This window comes from Psittacula echo, assembly GCF_963264785.1.
Source record: "Psittacula echo genome assembly, chromosome: 6".
NCBI classification, from domain to species: Eukaryota; Metazoa; Chordata; class Aves; order Psittaciformes; family Psittacidae; genus Psittacula; species Psittacula echo.
Genome location: NC_137743.1, coordinates 59,372,706 through 59,394,459, shown reverse-complemented (window position 1 = coordinate 59,394,459; position 21,754 = coordinate 59,372,706). Strand labels below are relative to the sequence as shown.

The following is a 21,754-nucleotide window of genomic DNA, read 5'->3' as shown; positions in this document are numbered from 1 at the left end:
GGCATGTTTTCCCATTTGTTCAATCATTTTTTAAAGTATAATTATCAGAGTGCTTATGTTTTGCAGTTAATGCTGTCCAGTCTTTTAAACTAATTGGTTTTTGCAGAAAATTTAACTGAAAATTAGCACATCTTTTAATAATATTGCTTCAACTTTAATAGCAATTTGCCTTTCATTTAGAATTACTTAAAAATTATCATTTTCCAAGTAATATCTGCCATTTTTTCTTGTGTTTCTAGTGGGTTTTTTTATGATTTTCTTTTAAGAAGACATCTCTTCCAGTACATTTGGTTTTTAACGTTGCTTTCAAACAAATGCTGTAACTTGGTTTTCTTTTACAGTTGGAGGAATTCTGTTGAATGACTGATTTATATCCAAACCTGATGGACAACTGAACTAACATTGCTAGCTTATACCAATAACAAAACAGCATTTGAGACAGAATCAACAGCAGAAAATAAATAACAGCATTTCACGGTTTGAAAATCAACTGATTCTCAAGATACTGTTCAAGCTTTAAAGAAGTTTGGGACACTTTAGGATACAAGATGCTGCTTGCTGTTCCCCTTAACCAGCTTGCATAAAAAATAGTCTTGTTTCAAAATGTCCGTATCAGAGATTAGAACAGTTTCTTTTATGCATAAATAAGACTGTAAGGATCCCTGAGGGAGAACTCTTGAGTAATGGGTGTACTGTAAAGTTATTTTTAACTAACTGTTTTAACTTTGTCTTCTATTCTGTGCTTCCATTTCTATGAAGAAAAAATAGTATTTAGTATTATAGAACAAAAATTAAGTCCTAAAGTTCTAGCACAAGGAAATAAATTCTGGGATATGGGATCCTAAATGGTATAATCCATTTCTGGAGATCCTTGCCTCTAACAGCACCACTCCAACAGTATATCAAGTTTTTATCAGCAGTATGCATGGGAGGGATGCCAACCTGCCAGAACTTTTGTGGTTCTCATAGCCTCAGTGCCAAAAGGAATAACAGAAAATCTTTGGCTCTCTGGCCAGCTGTTCAAACCTTTGAAGGTACTGTGTGTCGATAAAACTGGTTTCCTTGAATGCACAGGATTTTCTTGAATAACTATCTCAACAAGACCCAGAAAAGAAAAAGTACTTCTCAAAAATTTGCTTCTCTTAAGCTATCCTATGTAATGTAGCTTTCTTATAGCTGAAGATAAACCTTTTACAAAACACCCACATTATCTAAAAAATGCTTCCAATCCCATGTTTTTTAGTCCCATTCAATTTGGTAATGAGAATGTGCTTTGCTTTTCAGGAGTGGCACCACCTGAAGACTGGAAGACTACATGTACTTTTTCCATGGGTTTGCATATGTTATGAGAAAACAAATATTAATATATCATTCATGTCTCTGATGCTAGTAGACATCTCTTCAAAGATATAATAATGATTAGCTGGTGCTATTTAACAATAGCCACTGCCACACTCAAAACATGAACCATGACTACAGTCTTCACAGAGAGTACAATAATACACTTTAACGAAAGCCTGGAGAGGCCACTGTTACCAACTCATCAAAAAGACAATGTAGTTTTTGAGTTCATGATTATCTTCAGAGCAATGATCTTTGAACTGCCATACTGTGAACCATATGCTTGTGGAATATATTGCTTTTCCCACAGAGGACAAACTGTGTGTAGATAGCAGGTAGACAGCATTTTGTAAAGTAAACCTCATAGCTTTTAATGTTTGAAATAAGAAAACAAGAGACAATTTCAAATTTATAATATCTAATACTGTCATCTTATAGGAAATAATGCTAAACTGGAAGAATATAATGATCTTCAGCATTCAGTTTTGAATCAGAAAGTGACCAAGCATTTTCTAATCTGTGATTTATGAGTAGGGTATAGTCCACTACTTCTATATTAATAAAATTATATGAAAGAAAAAAAAATAATTCAACACTGATCAATACTGTTGAATTACTATTATTCAATAACTGAACACTTCAAAACATTATTTATAATTTAATTTATACTTTTTTTTTTAGATCTGTATGTATGTTTCAAATTAACTGCAAGTCAGAAAGACACACACTGTGTGTGTGGGTATTATTCTATTTTCTAATCTTTCTTACAGCAGTTTTACTATAAAACTACACCACTGTAAGAAGAGATTTGTTCTTAATGGTACAGTTCATGCATTGCATATCTGCACAGTTAATAGAATGAAAGCATGACTGCAAATCTCACGATTTAGTTAGGATTTGGGCTTCAGTTTGCCACTACTGGTTCTAAATCAGGTAGGATAAATAAAAGCTGGTCCCTAAAAACAAGAGTACTCTAGGAAAAAAAAAACAAAACCCAAGAAAAAGAAAGAATAATAAAAAAAAGAATAATTTAAAAAAAAGAGGTAATATAGTGCAAGTAGATTAGTTTGTGTGAAAAACACTCTTTTCCTTGGAGAAGAAGTGAAAGGAAAATACACCATTCACATGAGAGTAGAGATAGTAAAGAGAAAACATTTCACACATCTTACACTTTCTGAAGGGTCAGGAAGAATTGTACTTTTCCAACTCTTTACTAGGCCTTTGAGGAATGAAAGAGAAAATAACACTGCCACCAATCAGTGAAGCGGTGAAAGAAAAGACAAAATGGTGAACAATACTAACTGACTATACCCTTGGCTTGTCTTCTTGATTAGTACTTTTTCTAAGTTAGAATTTTCTACTCTTGTTATCACATTTAGCTCTCTGGCTTCAGGCTGCACTGCCCCGACATATAATATGACCACTTAGATGTTTGCTCATTTCTAATACTGTATGGGGTTTACAGCAGATGATTCCCAGCACTATAGAATATTATTCCTTGGAGAGCCTAAGCTCAGATTTTTAGAAGACTATGTTCTTGCTACATCTAACATGGCACAAGACTGGTTTGAAAACTTAACCAGTATGAAGCAAGGGAGGATGAAAAGGAGTATGACTGAGGCGTTTGCTTTGAAACTGTGCCATGGCTGCAAACCAAAAAGCCTAATATAAATGTAACCAAAGGCCACCATCTGCAGTTTCTGGCATGCACTTACGTTTTGATTCACAAGACAACTCATGTCAAAAAGATAGATAACCTCTCTTCACACAAGTAGAGTTCATGTGATGTGTACAATGGCTTTCATAAAGTTCTATCACTGTCTCCCAGTGCCCATACTCACAGCATTGCTCATGGCTACAGGAAATTAAAAGTTTAAAACATGGTTGATGCTGTCTGACATAAATGGTAAGAATAGGGACTAACACACTGAATTTGGGTCTGGTTCTCAGGAGGAAGAGACAATATTTTTTGGAAAATATTATACTCTAAAGCCTGACATAAGACTTTCTGATTTTAAAATTGTGGACTCATGTTCGTCTTATATATCTCAGTTGTTCTAAGGTCCCTGTGTCCAACCAAAAAATAGCCAAGTTTAGGCTCTGAAATTCTCTTGACATCTAACAGAAAAGTGTCTTTTCCCAACCACCAGTGGAATAGGGACTACACTTTCATACTCTTTCACAATAAGTCTGATATAAGAGAATGAAAAAGGTTTTGTCTGCTTACTGCGCTCATGAGAGAGTCCAACACACTGACAGCAAATGCGGTTCCACATGCAAATGGCTGCGTGAGATACAGTTCTGTGTCTGGATCATCATCATCATCTTGGTCCAAGAACTGAACATTTGAATCATTTACTGAAAATAATAATAAAAATCAAATCATAAGGTGCTTCTGGGTCACCAGCATGTGACCTTACACATTACACAGTCAGAAAGAAAAAGAAACAGCATATGTCTGGAAACACAGACTTGTGTCTTTGACGTCACTGAAAATGAAATCAAGATGGATGTGAAAATGTGCATTTAAAAATCTGTTGATTATTATCTTGCTTGTAAGAAGTGACTCTCTTGTTCTTAGGAAGTGACTACCTCTTTGCCATAAAAGTAGCTTCGTGGCACCAACTGCCTGCACTCAAAATGAGATACATGATGTTCTTTTATATATTGAGACAATCTTGGTATTGGTTGAATACAGTGGCTAAGGCTGTATACATATACAGTGAAATGTTATCACAAGATACTAAGTAAGAACCCCATTGTAAAATAAAGGCTGTCTGTAAAACTCTGATATAGCCCACAGGCACCTGTTAAATATGCTGCTGTGATTCTTACTGGGGTGGTGTTAATGCACTTACAGCTCAAAAGAGGATAAACTGTCCTGTTAACATGTATCTACCTGAATGAATGAGCAATACTCCAGCTGTTTTCTTGCAGCACTGCCTTTTGTTCAAATATTTGTCTCCTTAACTTCAGTTCCAAGCCACAAATTCTGCATTACCCAGTGTGAATCTACATCAGGCTGTTTTAAAGAAAAAGTCCAAATAAAGTAACATTTGTCATTCAGACTTGCTCTGGTATTTCATTGTCACAGTTAAGCTCTCTGCCTCCATCTCATTCCACTGAAAACAGTTGTTTCCTTGATATCAGTGTATCAAGTGTATCATATTTCATTTAATACTTCAGTTCCATATTAGTCCTCCTCAGACATGAAAGCACAGACTGCTTAGTTATGCCATTGAAATACCCTTTAACTTATTAAATGACAAATTAATTTCAGTTCCCATGCAAAGAAAGCAAATTAAAAACTTTTTCAGAATTTGAAACTGCACACGTTGACTGTGTTCTGATTCCCGTGTGAACACATCTCCTGAACCAGCCAGTGAGCTTTGAAAACAACATGAGAGCTGCCTTTAATTTGATCTGGTTTCAGCTCTGGACTTCTTAGATTAGAAATCCTTTTGCCTTCTATTCAGATCTTCCTTCCTATATAGTTTAATTTTCTATCCACTCCTTTTGCAACCTGTATATATTTCTGTGCTTGCAGTGCTTAGCTTACAAAACACGAGTAACTATAGATAAAGTCTCACAAATAGCTGCCTAATGGAGATGAGAATTGTTAGTTTCCATTTAGAGCACTATTGAGACAGTACTTGGCCATGATCATTTAGTCAGGACCTGAGCTGAAGTAGGATTTAAAATTCCTGCCTCCCCACTCCCTGATGTAACCATAAAAACATAACACTTCAGCATTATAAATGTAGAATTGTTCTGCCCCAGAAGTCAGAAGAATTTCATCGTAGCAAACACCAGTATCCATGATATTCCTTTCTTTGTGCAATGGCTATCAATTTATTCTCCAAATTCTTGAGCAAAATAGTATTTGAGATCCTGATGTATCATTTCAAAATGTACTTTTTGAAGAGCTTGTGCCTTAGTTTAATGTGCTAGTTGACAGTAGGCACTATTGTAGCATTTGTTTTCCACTTGTATCTGGCATACCAATACCTGACTTTGACACTAGCTTGCTAGTCATGTGTGGTGTCAGTTTCCAAGCTGCTACAAATCTAATGTGAATTCTGCATGTGTGATCTTATCCTCAATATCTTTATCTTTCTGATGCAAGTTAGCACTCTAGGATTTCTACTTAAAATCTCTGGGCTAGGTGAGGTAGGCTCAAACGTATGGTGCTGCATCACAGGAAATGCTCATCAAACACTGCTCACAAAAGCTGGTGAGAGCTCTCTTTATTGAGAGGGAGCAACACAGACGCTTGTCTGTTTTTTTACAGATTCAAAACTTCAGCTTCTCAGAAAAGGCCTACTTCCTACAATAAACAAACAAATAGCTTAAGGGAAAATATGATGCTGGGGAAGTGTGTTCTGATATCTTATACTTCTTGGACTTCCTGTGGAATTGCTAAAGTATGTCCACCAAACTGACAACAGGCTGAGGTAACAAAAAGAGAAAAAGAAAGAGAGAGAGAAAAGGAGAGAAAAATTGGGGGAGGGGGAGGGAAGGCCCAGGAGGTGGGGACCCAGGCCAAAGAAAATGAATTGGTGAAAAGGTGCTATGGAAACAGCCGGCAGGTCAGACGAGTGTGATCAAAGGTTTACTGATGCTGCGTGAAAAAAAAAAACATTAAGAAAGGCCAGAACAAGACAGTCAATTTCAACCAGAACCACAAATAAAACACATTCAAAGCAGTGCCATGAGGGTAGCCCCTCTGATACAGCCAGATAAATAAAGGAAAAGCTGATGACAGTAAGAACAATAACAGAAAATAAGACAGTGATGTGAAGGAAAAAGGCACTCTTACCCAGTTCAGTTATCATTAGAATGTGGGTTCCACTGTTTTTTTCCTGACTGATTGAAACCAAAGGCAGAAGTTTGCCAGGCTTAGCTAATAAGTAAATTATTTAGGGGGAAAAGAAAGTACAGAAAGAGAATAAAGTAAGGGAAAAAGACAGGTAAGGCTCTAAAAAATAAAGCTGAAAAAGAAAATAAAAGGACAAAGGACCACAAATCAAGTTTGTATTTGCCATGAAAAAAACAGAACAGCTTCTGCACTTCACATCACACCACTCGACAACATAAATACCCACAGCTAGAGTGGAAATCAGAGCCTGGTTACCTACCATCATCGTATTCTCAGGAGTAAAATGTCTCATGCTATTATACAGAGTTTGGTTACACATGATTAAACAGTTCTGGACCATGAAGAAATAAACAAATGGCCTCTTACTATTGATTAAATGCACAGGAAATGTCTGCTTATACTTATTGTGGTTTTTTTGTTTTCTAACCTTAAGCCCAAATACCCCTGCTTATTTGTTGCATCATGTAAAACGCATCTCTGATAGAGTGTTTATTTAGGAAAATGGAGAAAACTCAAAGGAATGACAGAAGTATATTTCATTAATTCAAACAAAAAGTGAGACAACTGTTACTAATCTTTTGTTAGAGAAAGTAATTCAAAATAGTTATCAGAAGAGAAAACAGCAGCATAAGATACAGTATAGGTAACTTTCCTGAGACTGCATAACAAGAAAAGTGGGAATAGATATCAGAATACACACGAAAGGGTAAACACTAGCTTTCCTTACCTAGCTCTGTTATAATAGGGATGTTGGCTCCTGTTGTAATGGAGGGTTGACGTAAAAGGCCATGGACTGGACTGTTGTCTGGAGATGACCTATCCATCCCCGGGGGCGTAAAGCCTAAATGAAAAAAAAAAAAAAAAAAGGAAAATGTTTACATAGGACAAATTATATTAAAAAAATCCCCACCAACAGGGAATTCGGGAATTCTCTATCTCTATATTTTTTTCCTCCAGAAAAGTATAGCAAAAAATTTCAATTTTAAACCCAACTTTACTTAATTTTCAACAATTATTTCTTCAAAGCTTAATACTTCACAAATATGCAGGTCATTTCTACTATAAGATATTTGGCAGCTAATGTATTATCCTAGGTAGCCTTTGTATCAAAACACTCAAAATAGAAAGAGTAATGATTACTTAAATATAAGCAAAAAATTAAAGACTTCACTATTAGAGTGGTTTAATTTTTTCCTATTAGTATTTTAAATAATCCTGAAACAAGCACCTTTCCTTAAACCTCAATTAACATTTTTAAAGAAAGAGTATTGTTCATAAAGGAAGAGACCACAAGGAACAGTTTGCTTTTATTGGCAGGTTTTAGGTTTAATCAACATGCAGGATTTAAAATTTTCTAACTGTTTTCCAGGAGCAATAGAACCCATATATAGTTGTGTTTGTATTTTTTTTTTCAGGTGTACCATATACACATTTTTATAAGGATTACAGTTATAGGAATACTGGGATGGAAGGGCCCATTTTAACAGGAAAAAAAAAAAAGGATAGGATGGAAAGAAAAAGACAGGTTTTCAAAATGTATGTAATAGAAATGCTTGCAAAGAAACTAGAAGGAGTTTTATACCTTTGGGAATTTAAAGAAAACAGAGGTGGTAGAGGAAATATATTGGCAAGCACTCAAAGGAAAGAAAAGATCTGGAGAGCAGGAAGGTTCATCTCTAAAAAAGACTGTGTTTTCATCCTGATTTCTCTACACAGTTTGAAATGGTGTTCTTGACATTACTTTTTTTTTTTTTTTTCCATAAAAAATATGCAGGCAAAGCCCTTTGGAGTTTGATTGTAAGTACTGAAAAATAGACAGTTACACAAAAGCCCATGCAACAGTTGGACTGGAAATTCACTGTTGAGACTAATGCATTCTATCTCCCTTGTCCATTAAAGCTGCAGAAAGCATGTTTATTTAATGTCATTATTGCAGAAGTGATGGTAAAGATAGAGTCTGACTTTAGAGTTTCACACAGATCAATGTCAAGGCAGCATTTTTAAGCAAATATTTGTCTGCTTGGAATAGGATTGAGCCAAGCTCACTGTAAAACACACATTTCTGAGAAAGTATTCTTTTTTGCCACATTATTACTGAGTTCTTTGATTTCACACCTGACATCATGCAGGGACAAACTTTTGATCCTCTATCATTACTGGTCTGAAATAATTTTGAAATCTCCATACACCAATTCTAAATTAATCACAGCCAAATTAACTTCTGATGTAACTTCATTATCTTCTTGCAGTATGGAAACTGTTTCATTGTCTTAAATTAATTAATTGATGCATTCATCTGCTACTGAATTCAGAAGAAGATGATATGGTATTATCTATTTATTTTACCTTTCTTCAGTTTAAGGACTAATTTACAAACCAGGAAATCTGTAAACTAAACTGTAGTTGTTGGCATGTGGTACTGGTTTCATAATGTCTGAGGGATTTATGGTTCTTTTCCAGTTCAATTTACCATCACTTTTAAACTGCCTCTCATCAAAACAAACTATAATGACCACTGGATCTGAACTTCTTGGTTTAATATATAAGCAATAAAATTAGAAAGAACCACTGAGAAGAGAGACCCTCCAGAAGGTAGCATTATGAATTTCCTTCTGACTGTCATGTGAAAGCTAGATACAACATGAGGACTGTAAGAACAGGATAAGTAAAAAGGGCATGAAAAGTCTGTGAAGAAATTTCTTAAGAGAAAAGAAGTGGATGTGGTATCTTCAACAGCTTGCAAGACAAAGACACTGCCATAAGTAAACCTAAGACAGCAAAGCAATTCTATTTAATATTACCAGTGCATATAAAATCTTTAGAAAGCAGATTTTTTAGAGACAATTGGAAATGTCAATTTGATGTCCATCATTTAATACTACCCCTTGTGCTGAAAATAATTGAATTAGACTGGCATGGTGATAGTGAACTGCATTCCCAAATGGTCTAGGTTTGCAGATGTTTCCTTGTGCCTGGCACTGTGACTGATAGCTGTATTGGCTCTTTGAATGCTTACTTCTGCATGGCAGAGCCTAGGATTTCTCAGACACACAGGGTCTAATGGAGTTCCTTCAGGCACCACATGTCATGTCTTGAGCAGTTAAAGTGGCAGGCCCAGTTGGGTCCTCTGCAGAATTACAAGTCAAAACAGCAACACTAAGAATTTTTATGTTCACTTATCCGAGAGCAAACTAATCTTTTTCCCATATGCCCTAGGGGTTGTACTGCTGAGAGCACCCTTAGAGGCCCTGCTTCTCTTTTTCCTGAAGGCTTTTCTCTCCCCATCGCAGGATGCATTCCCTAAAATATCTTTTAGTGAATCAGGCGCTTCAGATATTAAGAACACATCAGTATTTTCCTACTAGGTAAAAGCAAATTGAAAAAAGTTGGCATAACTGCATCTAACTGTGTAAGTCTTTCTTGCCTTCCTGCTACTGAAATGTGCACACACAGAGACACACACACACATGCATACTCTTCATTGAAGACTGTTTCTAGCCACCTTGCTCTAACCCTTCAAATATTTGTCTTTCTAGGATGGTGTTAGAAGATGGAAGTAAATGTGGCATTTCTGTTAGACACAGACTGTCAGGAGGTCTGTAATTGCACACTGCACACATAGTGCATTTAGTCTGGAATGCAAGAAGCATGTTAAAGGGATTTTGTTTTCTCCTTGAATGAAAAATAGACTCATGCCTTGATATCTTTCATCCTATGGTCTTGGAAGATGTGAGAAATATTTGCTATTTTAATTTAATTTCCTTGCCTGAACTTAATTCAGACACACCTACAAATCCACTTTTAAAAATATAAAAATCTTGGAATATTTTCAGATAAAGGAAAATAGGAGTACTTGGGTATTTAGTGTGCCCACATTTGGAGTCACAAAGCATCATACACCTTCAGGCCACATTCCTGCTCCCAAGTCACAATATAAATTCTATACATAGGGACCATTTTTTTCCTCCAGGAAAGAGAGAAGAAAAAAAAGTGCAGGAAAACTAACCTGCTTTATCAGAACTTTGGTTTAAAGGCATGAAAAACTACAAGTGACAGCTGTGCAGATTCAGTGAATGTGACATTTTTGAATTTCTTCAACTTGACAAGTAAACACCTTAAATCGGTAATGCTATATGCATAATACATGACCTGTATTTTGACATCCATCATCAAATGCTGACTTGAGAAAATACGGGTTTGTACGTCAAGGAATAGCACCCATAAAGCAGGGAGAAATTCAGGTCACAGGGTATTAGGAAAACTCTATTTCATTACAGAAGCTGAAACAAGCTAAGGCATCAGATTTAAGATCCATTTTCAGCTGTGAAAAGATTCAATTCCTCTGCACAGAGCATTCATTTAGAAATGACATGCTTTCCTCACAGCCTCTTTTCATTTTCCTTTTCATATTCCATTTTCTCCTTCAGTCCCCAAACCTTGTTCCATTAGCACTCATAAAAATCGTAAAACAGGACTGATAGTTGTGATCTTATAACCGCAGTGTCTTCTTGTTCAACAAACAACTGAGGGAGCTGTAGCTTCAATTGCTCAACAGGATCAACTCAACAGGAAAATTCAAATGGCCTCTGCAAGCTTAACCACAGTTCTTGCATATGGAAATACCGTGACAGTGAAGGCCTTCTGGTGAAGGGAATTCTCTTTGCTAACAAGTAGGAGGTAAGGTGCAGCAAAATCCTACCAGTTCCTGCAGCCACTATATCCAATACTAAATTGCTGTAGTGGGCGAGTGGTTGTCTTTGCATCACTTGTTTTTTTTTGTGGCTTGTTGGGTTTTCTTGCCTCATGACTTATTAAACTGTCTTAAAAAACCCTTATCCTGTGAGTTTTTCCTCAATTTTGCCCTCTGCTTCTCTACCCCATCCCACTGTGGGGAAGTTAGCAAGTGACTGGGTAGGAGCATAGTTGTCAGCCAGGATCAACCCACAACCATTGGCTATAGTGATAACCACCACAACACAGAATCATAGAATTGTTTAGGTTGGAAAAGACCTTTAAGATCATCGAACCGAACTGTTAATGTAGCACTACCAAGTCCACCACTAAACCATGTCCCTAAATGCCACAACTACACATCTTTTAAACACCTCCAGGGATACTGACTCAACCAGTGCCCTGAGCAGCCTGTTCCAACACTTGGCAACCCCTTCAGTGAAGAGAGTATCCTTAATACTTAATCTAGACCTGGTGCTGCTTGAGGCTATTTTCTCTTGTTTCTACCATTTGTTACTTGGGAGAAGAGAGGGATACCTCACTACAACTACCTTTCAGGTAGTTGTAGAGTGATGAGGCGTCCCTTATCAAATGACAAAATGGCTCAGACTTAACAGGAGATAACAAGTACCTGTCCCTCTCTGAAACAAGATGCTGCCTAACAGTGGATTAAATATATCATACCTCTGAGAGGAATACAGGCTTTAGGCTTCTGATATGCTCAAAATCAGTGAGGACTGTCAACTGGGAGTTACTGCGTCCCTCCCAGCAGCAGCTTCCCTCTTTGAGAGGCAGACACTTCAGTGCCCAAACTGAGCTACCTGCTCTGAAGGAATTTGAGCCTTCTGCAGTTCTCTGCAGAAAGCAGCAGGTTCAATGTCTTGATTCTGTTCAAGGAAGTATTTCCTGCTCCCTCTGGGATACTACTGCCCACACAAGTAGGTGAAACAACCAAACAATTGCATTAGCGGAAAGATTCTACCTCTTTAAGATGTCTCATCTTTTTGGAAGGAGAAAATTGTGGAAACTTTCTCCCCACAAGGAGGCAAGTTTTTTGGAAGAGTTACTGGGGATCCAGATGCTGCCCATCTCAGAGCTCAGCGGGCCCAGCTGGCTGCGAGCCCTCCTCGTCTCTACAAAACACCACCTACAAAGCAATGAGCAGTACTGCTTGTGAGAGATGTGTCTCCTGTGCCAGGCTGATCTGTGTTCCTCTCAGGAACTCAGGAGGACACTAAGTATGGCTCAGCAGTAACATGCATGTATTCTGAAAGACCCATTGGCCCTGTGATGAAGTTCAAAATCAAGGAATGCTGGCATGGCTTAACATGCCTTCTGTCCACTGAAAGCGCTGGCAATAGCTACAGTTTTCCCTGCTCACCTGTTGGTTGGAGTGACTGGCCTGATGGCCAAGTGATTTGCTGGTTGTGCTCATTCACGTGACTGAGTGACGTCTCATGAGACACTGAAAGGTTTGCTCTACAAAGCAATAAATACATTCTTTTATTTTGTTGAGGGGCCAATAAAGGTTTCCTGGGGTTTTAATGTAGAAACAAATTTGGCTCTTTGATATGCACTGTTTCTGTTCCACTGACTTCACTTAGACAAGGGGCATATTCTCAAACCAGATTTTTATGTTACATTTACAAAGTGTCTTCTGATCTAAAAGATCATAATGGATCCTTTTGATCCTCTTCACCTTCCCCTCTGCCCCTTTCCTTTTTGCCTCCCTTCCCTTTCAAAGATACATGTTTTACTAAACTGAAACTATGCAGGCAGAATGCATTTTCCCAAACTGAAAATCCACTTGGCAGACCTAAAGGTTGTGGCCTTGTCATTAAAGTGCCATGTAAATTGATAGTGCCCTTTAAATAGTACCATTCTACAGAAAGGTGCCATGGGATTCTCAGGGTAATGTCGCACTGAAGTCTTAAAAAATGTAACTTTAAAAGCATACATACTACTAAATCTGGCTCATCTAAGAAGCATGAAACAACAATCATATTTTGAGCATATATGAACAATACACAGGTGGTAAACTGCTGAACACTCCCCCAAGTTATCATGCAGGAATATGGAACAAGGATTTTCATTAAGCAGAGCCAACCAAAATGAAATAATTCTCTTTCTTACAAAAGGACCTCACAGCTATATCCCTTTGCTACTGTTTGCTGACATTGTCCATTAATATTCCAGTGAATTCAATTGAATGATAGACTATACTGTTATTCTCCAAAGTACAGCCACTTGGGTATACCTGGAAAGTTCAGCAGCAGTCATGCAGCTAAAGAGCTGCTGACATTCATGGGAATCTGTTACAACCATTCAATTTAGAAACAATTCTAGCTTCAATGTCCCATGTGGTCTGAAACAGAGAGTTGTAGCTTGGCCTCAGGACCTGGAAAACCTAAATTCTGGTTTCAGTTCTGACTTTTACGTAATTTGTGACTGAAGATCTAATAATCTCTTAGAGATTAAATCTCTGGAAAAGGAGAGGAATGTGGACAGCAGATGTGACTGGGTAAGCACCTACCTCTCTCATGAGACCACAGCATCTTCAAAGATGCCTGGCGCTCAAACACAGGCCAAGATAAATCTACAGAGAGTAGAGGATGAAGAAGGATAGCTTTCTCAATCGTTAAAACCCTTCAGTGCTCTGGGACTGGAATGAACCCTTGAGCAACCCCTGGAGCACTGATTGCTGACAGACACTGTTACAGAGAGCAAGCTGCCATCTTCCTCCCAAGAAAGCTGCCTGTGATTGTGGGGGATTTGGTGTTTTGGTTTTTGTTTTGGTTTTGGGTTTTTTGTTGTTTTTTTTTTGTTTTGTTTTTTTTTTTTTTTTTTTGTTTGTTTGGGTTTGTTTATTTTTTGTGTTGGGCTTTGGTTTTTTTTGTTCCCACAAATCTCATGAGGTAATTACCCAAATGATAGCTCTGCCAAAGTTCACCACAAGATTACACAATCCAAAACTACCAAAACAAATGGGCTTTCTTTACTAAGGCTTTGCAGAGCATAGCTTTGATGTTCTCTTCTTACTGTTTTATTCACCTAAAGTGAGACAATACGTAGTTACTAGCCACAGCACTTCTCTCATGTCTGCTGGAATAGAAAATTTATTTCTCTATACAGTAAATATTCCCAGCCAGTATTAGTCTGACGAGAACTTCTCACTCTCAGTGGAATCAAGCACAGTTATACTGAATTTATTTTTATATTTCATAAAGGCAAAACAAAATTAAATTTTCTTTTTCTGAGTCTTCATCCTTAATTTTTTTTAGTGCTATGGCAATTTTGTAAAGCTCTAAGCAACTTTTTGCCTAGGTTATTGATTTCTTTGGCCTCGTATTTGTTTGTTTGTTTTCAGCCAGTAAAGCCAAGGTTGAACTAGAACTCTCGTTATGCAATGCAGCCATCTTGTTCTATACAAATCTGCCTTGGGAATGTAAAATGTACTCTAGGAGTACATCAGTGATTTTTAATTCAGTCTCTAGTACATAAGCAAACAATTCTGAAAGTGTAAAACTACTTCGGAAAATAATTTCTTATTTTTTAAAGCACTGTACAGCACAGAGAAAAGTAAATCACAGAAGCCTATGCAGACAGGCATAATGGTTACGGCCAAGCAAACCAGCATAATTGCCTGAAGCTTTTAGGCTATCAGGAAGGGAAATTAAATATTAAACTGAGACAATCTGCAAGTTCTCCATTGTGCAACAAGGACAGGCCGTCAGGACTTTACTGCCTGGTAGTTAGCACCACCTTGTAGCTCTCTTTAAGCATCTATTTTCTGAGCCATCTCCAAAACCAGAGGAATTATTGGATAATTCTCTAATTGAAAACACCTAGGACAACACACAGTAAAATACAAAGGACTTCTCAAATGCAGAGTACATTGGTTTCCAAACTATTTCACACTTACCCTATTGCCTGGGACATGTTCACAATTTTATGCTAAGTTTTACAAACTGGTAAGACAATATTTTAACTCCTTCCAATATGCCTCTTGCTTTGGATTTGTTAGATTCGTCTTGTTTTGTAACTGTAGTGTTATCTTCGGTTTTTCCAAAGATCTACTTCCCCCTCTTTCTCTATCCCCTTCCCCTCCACTTTTTCTGATGTCATGAACCTCCTTTTCTGCTTCTGTTGGGAAAGAATTTGGCTCTCCTTCTAGTGGAAGTTAATCTCTTGATGACCATTCATTTTTGCTGGTGGATTGCACCTCTGGGTATAGCACCTACTCCTAATACTATTGTCCAAGTGATAGACAGTAGTTTGGCTACTTCTCACTTTTTTTTTTCTCTTTCTTATTTTGTTCTGAAAGAACCACTAGAACTATAAAAATATTTGGAAAGAGAGAGAAGAAATAGTAACGTGTTTATTCAGCAATTATTACGGAACACTCTTAAATTCATAACAATATCAAAAATCATAATCTTTGTGGATTTGAGCCACTTTCATTACAAACTTCATTTTTTAACTGTCCTTACTCTTAATTTACCATTTAATAGCTTTCTACACTAGGTACTTCTAGGGCACAAAGTTGATAGCATCTAAGTGTTGCATAGGTTTGCAGATAAAAGAATTTAGTATAAAATGATAACAAATTCTTTTCAGTTTAATCATTAGTCAACGTTGCATATTTAGACCTCAAGCAAAAATAAATAAATATGCTGAATAAAACTTATCAATAAATTAAGCTATATTACCTAGTTCAGAGAGACAGGTATTCAATAACGACAAATAAAATGGAAAGCTCACCATTAAAAATGATATATTGGCATGTTAGGCAAGACTCTACATTATGTCATTATATCCCACATTACAGTAAATAAAGTAAATTTTTCCTTAGTGAAAAAGGAAAAGGAAAGCCAGATGTCATAGTAAGCAATCAATAAAAATATTTTGATAAAAGTAACAATGATGTCCAACACATGATTGGCAACTACTGGAACATAAATTAAACAAATTTCCCATTGCTGCTTATGGAAAAATTATGCAGATTAGAATTTGATTAGGTTTATATCATGAGACTCAATTTGGACTTTTAATCTATTAAGCTCAAATAAATGAGGCATCTGAATAGCTCCCCTGAGCAGCAACAGTAATAACCACAGCAGTCATTATTTGCAATGTGTATTCCAACAATTTCTTTAGCAGATGATTCCACATCTTTAAGTACAATTACTTTATAACTCCTACAAAAATTTCAGGTGTGTGCAGTGAGGAAATGGACACATTCAAAGTGCTTAAACAGACATTTTGTGATAATCAGCATCTGTCACTCTGTTCTAGCAATATTGTTTTTCCATCAACTTGGACTTACTTACGGTCGACTTCATGGTCTGTGTGGGCTAAACAATGCCATCAGACTTGTAAATTACTCAAGCTGGAACTGAGCTGGAAACCTATGGTAAAATGTCATTAAGTTCTCTATAGGCTGGGTCAAAACTAAAATCCCACATTCAAGGCTGTCTAGGGGATCAAATATTTAACTGTGAAGGTTAAGGCCTCATTTTATCAAAGAAATATGAACTGGATTCCCAGAGCTGAGTTCTGAGACAGATTGGATTCAGATCAAGACCACCTCTAATTTATCTGGCAGGTATGCTCCATAGGCCTCCTGTGCATTTCCTGTGATCTAATCTATTCGCAAATATCAAAAAGCTCCTCTTCCATCTTACTCCATATTGTAGAATAGCAATTCTTGGCAAAGCCTGCCGACTAGAGGGCATATTCTGTTCATGTCCAATCCTGCCAGATTTTACCAAATCCTGCCACAACTTCTTAATGGACAAGTTGTCATAAAAGCACAAGTGACACAATGTAGGTTATTCCCAAAGATTAAATTTGTCATTTAAAAACTTCAGGTTTGATTAAATTCTCAGAGTAAAGGAATGTGGATTTTGTGTTCATATGTGAATATATTTTTTAAAGAGAGGTTTAATAAAGAATTTCCTTTTGGCATTAATGATTTCAACACCTCAGAGGTTCTCTGCAAGCCAACATTTCTTACCAGAACTCCAAACTGAAAACCATAATAGGCGTGAAAAAATCAGTCATGCTCTGTCACTCAAATATTGCCTTCTGTAACATACACAACTTCAGAGCAGCATGTTTGTTAAAAACATCTTAGTAGATATCATGTGTGAAAATGAGTATCAAGTCGTTTTGAGCTATGCCAGTCTGCATAGCACTATCCCACTCAACTTTTCCACAGAAAGCACAATAAATCACTTGCACCCAGGTGCGATTACCACTGTGAGGAATGATAATTGCCTAAGTAGCATCTGTATACTTCAGACAAAACCCTCCTGATCCAGAAAGATAGCTTACTACATCCCTGATGCAGTTTAATCTGAACCTTGCAAATAACATATGGTGCCCAATTTGTAACAGGAATAAGGAAATGCCATTCTAGGGTTTGCAGTATATTTTCAAAATGTATACATCATCCCATCAGCACAATTATTTGCATTCCAGAATTACTGTTGTTGCTGGCCAGTATGAAAACCATCCCTGTTATGCACGATGAAGTAGTAGGAAGGCAAGTACCTCTAGAAAGTACTTCCATTAAAAGAGATGTCAACCCTCTGAATAAGGTTGTGTAGACACAATTGTATGAAGAACAGTAGTGACACTACTGGGAGTACCCAATTTGTAAATTTTGGAAACCTCTTTTGCAATCAGTACAAAATGCAGAATCAAGAAGACAGAAAGCAACTTGCTATTCCGGGGGAATAGTCACAAGTGTAAATAAATAGTTTGTTCAAATGTGTCAAGAATAAAAGTATACACAAAACCAGTGAGATACTGCCTGCTCTTAAAAAAGGATGAACTTTCCATTGCTCAGCTTGCACTATTTTGGCTCACCATTTTCCCTTCTTAGTGAATATCAATCTTAGAAAGAGAAAAGTAACTCACTATCATGATAGAATGACTCATTATATTATTGGACTTTTGGCTGAAAAGGGTTTTGGTTTTTGCCTGCCTGTCATAGTTCAAATGTCTTCTTATATTTAAAGAAGCACCAGCAGAAATGTCTCTACACCAGCTCCTTATTTATTTTACTTATATGGGATCCAAAACTCATTACACTAGCAACCAAGCTGGTAAAGACAATGACAACAGTAAAATGTAACGTGGTGTTCCTTAAGTAGTGAAATTTAAATGGCAACATAAAATAAATGCTATGGTATCCAGTGCATAATAAAGTCATACTGAAAATGTCCAGCAAGCAAGGTTGGTTTGTTTTTTAGTTTTTCAGCATTATATTGGCTACTTACTGTCATTCATGCATCTAAATATTTTTAAATGGCATAATCTCTATATACAAACATTAACTTTTCTATCCATTATTACTTATTGGAGATTTAAATTGGTTGATAAAAAATAAAATGTTTACCTCCTTGTATGAATTTCATTAATACCAGTATCAGTGGAAATAGCTGTCCTTTCAACTAGGGTTTTTGAATACTTCTGAGTGTCTTTAGTTCATTTCTTGTTATTTGATAGGATGCTAAGAATAAATATTCCAGATGTGGTTTTGGGCAGGGCCAATTTGAAACATAAATCTGCAGATAAATTTTAAGGCTTATTTACATTTGACACTGGAAAGCATATTGCCATAAAATAAATTAAAAAGTAAAAAAAGTCAAGATATATTCAAAATTTTAAGAAGCACCCTCTGCCTAATCCAGCCTACAGCTGTCCCACTCCAAATGGAAGATATAGCCAGACAAACAAGAGCTTACATTGCCACTCAAGAAATGAACTGAAGATTTAACTGATGAGTTAATAATAATGAAATTCTTAGATGCTGAGAAACCTAGGAGACAAAAGGTAACGTTGCACTTTTCAAGCAAATAAGTGGAGTCACTTCCCTTTCTTGCAGGGAGAGTGTTTTGAAATGTGCATTACAATCTGTGTTGCGTAAGCACTTCCTAGCCTTTTTCTCCTGACAGACTTCCTATTGCTTATCAAAGAGTAGCTCCTGGTTTGACTCACTTGAGGATAGTTCTATGGAGAAACAAGCCAAGAAAATTACCTGTCTATGAGGAAAAGCTCAAGAAGGCACTGCTGTGCCCTGTCTCCCTTCACTGATCAGCAAGAGAGAGCAGAGAGATTGTCAACTCCCAGTCCATTCTCTCATGAAGACCTGAAGGAAACACTAGGTCCTTTCCACATTGCTAGCTATCAATTTGATCTCTGTGGTTTGACAAGAAAAAAGATGAGAACGTTTCTTCCCTTTCATGGATTTTACATATTGTACTAGGCTCATTGACACCTAATAATGACATTCATAAACAAAAAGCCTACAATTTTCTTTAGTTTTTAGTAAAATTACTGTAGGAGCTAGACACTAAAAATAAACAAGAGGAGCTGATAATGGAAACATTACATGCCACTTGTCTAAGAAAATGTTGTAAATAAGACTTCAAATCTGTGTTTAAAAACTCTCTGAAAAACTCCTACTTCAAGGAACCTTTTCCAAGATTTTGTGGTAAAATTTGTTTTTTATGAACCCTAAAGAAGATTTGGTAGCAACGGGCATGCAATGAAATCAACTAGGATAAAATTGGAAAAGGGGAACTGTAAGCCTCATTTTTAGAAGAGGAAAACCCAGGGAACTACAGACCAGTCAGTACCGCCCTCAATGCCCAGCAAGATCATAGAGCAGATCTTCCTGGAAATTATGCTAGGGCACACGGAAAATAAGGAGGTGATTGGTGGTAGCCAACATGGCTTTCCTAACGGAAAATCGTGCTTGACAAATTTTGTGGCCTTCTACAATGGGGTTACAGCATTTGTAGATAACAGAAGAGCAACTGACATAATCGACCTAGACTTCTGCAAAGTTGTTGACACTATCTTGCACAACATACTTGTCACTAAATTGGAGAGGCATGGATTTGATGGATGCACCACTCAGGGGATATGGAATTGCCTGGATGGTCAGACTCAAAACAGTTGTGGTCCACAGCTTGATGTCCAAGTAGTGTTCAGTGATGAGTGGTGTTCCTCAGGGATCAGTACTGAAACTGGCACTTTTTATCATCTTTATTGGTGACATGGACAGTGGATTGAGTGCACTCTTAGCAAGTTTGACAACAACACTAAGCTGTGTGGTGTAGTCAACATGCTGGAGGGTATGGATGCCATCCAGAGGGACACTGACAGACTTGAGAGGTGGGCCTGTGCAAACCTCATGAAGTTCAACAAGGCCAAGTGCAAGGTCCTGCACCTGGATCAGGACAATCCCAAGCACAAATACAGGCTGGGAGGAGAATGGATTGAGAGCAGCCCTGAGGACAAGGACTTGGGGCTTTTGGTTAATGAGCTGGCAGTGTCCACTTGGAGCCCATAAAGGCAACTGAATCCTTGGCTGCATCAAAAAAACTGTGACCAGCAGGTCAAGAGAGGTGATCCTCTACAAAAACGCATTATAAGGAGCACAGCAGTACTGACTCTCAGTTTGCATGTACAGCTCAGTAGATACTGAAAAGTTTGGAAGGTTCTTGATAACCAGAAGTTACCAAGTTTTTAGGGACTGCCTAGTATGGAACGCCTAGGCTGCCTCAAATTTAACCATGTCAAACTTTAAAATCAACAGGTCTGCCTTGATAAAAGAGTGCCAAGTATTTTGCTAGTTTTTACCTAAAGCTGTTGAAGTTCTGCAACTCACTAGTGGATGTTAGATTCTACTCTTCTACAACGGGTATCACAGACTAAGATTTAGCTGGAAAGAATAAAGAACTAAAATCTAGTTTTCTCCTGTACCTTTACTAGACTGGTGGAATCTGCTGGATATTGATGTTTTGTATCTCTTCTACACTAATACAGAAACAGTGACATTGATCTCTAAATTCATGTATATCTTTTAAAAAACCCAACCACCTTTATGCATATAAATAACCATTTATTAAACAAACAATACGTACTGAAGCAAAGAAAGATACCAGAATTATGCTCATGAGGCTGCCTGCTATGGTATTTAACTTTCAAACTATCTTGTAATCCTCTAATATATTATCTATATGTTCCATTTTCTTGAAGGTATCTTCATAATCAAGATGCTATCACAAGTATCGTGGGCATTGGAACTATTTTTAATTTTCATGTAAAGAGCAATTATAGAAAGACAATGGATACACAAGATAATAAAGTAAGTGATTAGCAGCATGCAAATGACATAGGCTTAATGATAATACCCTATTCTATTCTCCAAAGGGCCTGTTGAGAGAAACCCTTCCTACATGTGGTTGTGCAGTTAATGTGCCTCAGCCTACAATTACAACATTGCTGACACCATTAACCACTGAAACAACATCACTTCATGAAATCCTTGTTGTCTCATTAAAATGCAAAGGGTCAGGTAATTTACCAGCATTATGTGTCTACTTTTGTTGTAGGTAATTAGCAAGCATTACCCAGCATGGACTCCTACTGGGAAATAGTGAAACTGTGAAATATTAAACAGATTTTATTTTATTTGATGGGAATTTGAAAGATTCACAACTATAACCTCAATATTCCTTTACTATTCAAGGGACCATGAAATACAAACCTTTTATACATTTAATGTCACAAGATTTTATGATTGGTTATTTTAGAACTAAACTCCAAATTTTAAAAAAATTATTTGTATAATTAGATCTAGATATATATCTCCTTCTGCAATGAAGAACTTCTAAAAAACACAGAAGCAGAAAACTAAAACACCTTACAGTTTCTTAAAGACTTAAAAACCAAATGGCTTCTTCAAAAATACTTTTTTAAAGTTAAACCACAGAGATTGGTGTA

General features: G+C 36.9%; 1 protein-coding gene across 9 annotated transcripts in view; it reads right to left on the bottom strand.

Annotated features, from left to right (window-relative positions):
- KCNMA1 (potassium calcium-activated channel subfamily M alpha 1) overlaps positions 1 to 21,754 on the bottom strand; it is a 507,083-nt gene that overhangs the window by 17,247 nt on the left and 468,082 nt on the right. For 6 of the 9 annotated variants that reach the window (XM_080621175.1, XM_080621176.1, XM_080621179.1 and 3 more), the window contains 2 exons: positions 6,948 to 7,061; positions 3,569 to 3,699 (listed from right to left, as the gene is read on the bottom strand). In XM_080621175.1, the coding sequence (XP_080477301.1) occupies positions 3,569 to 3,699; positions 6,948 to 7,061 (245 nt within the window). Of the gene's footprint in view, positions 1 to 3,568; positions 3,700 to 6,160; positions 6,245 to 6,947; positions 7,062 to 21,754 lie in introns of all 9 variants that reach the window. The other 3 variants (XM_080621173.1, XM_080621177.1, XM_080621178.1) reach the window with 1 other exon arrangement.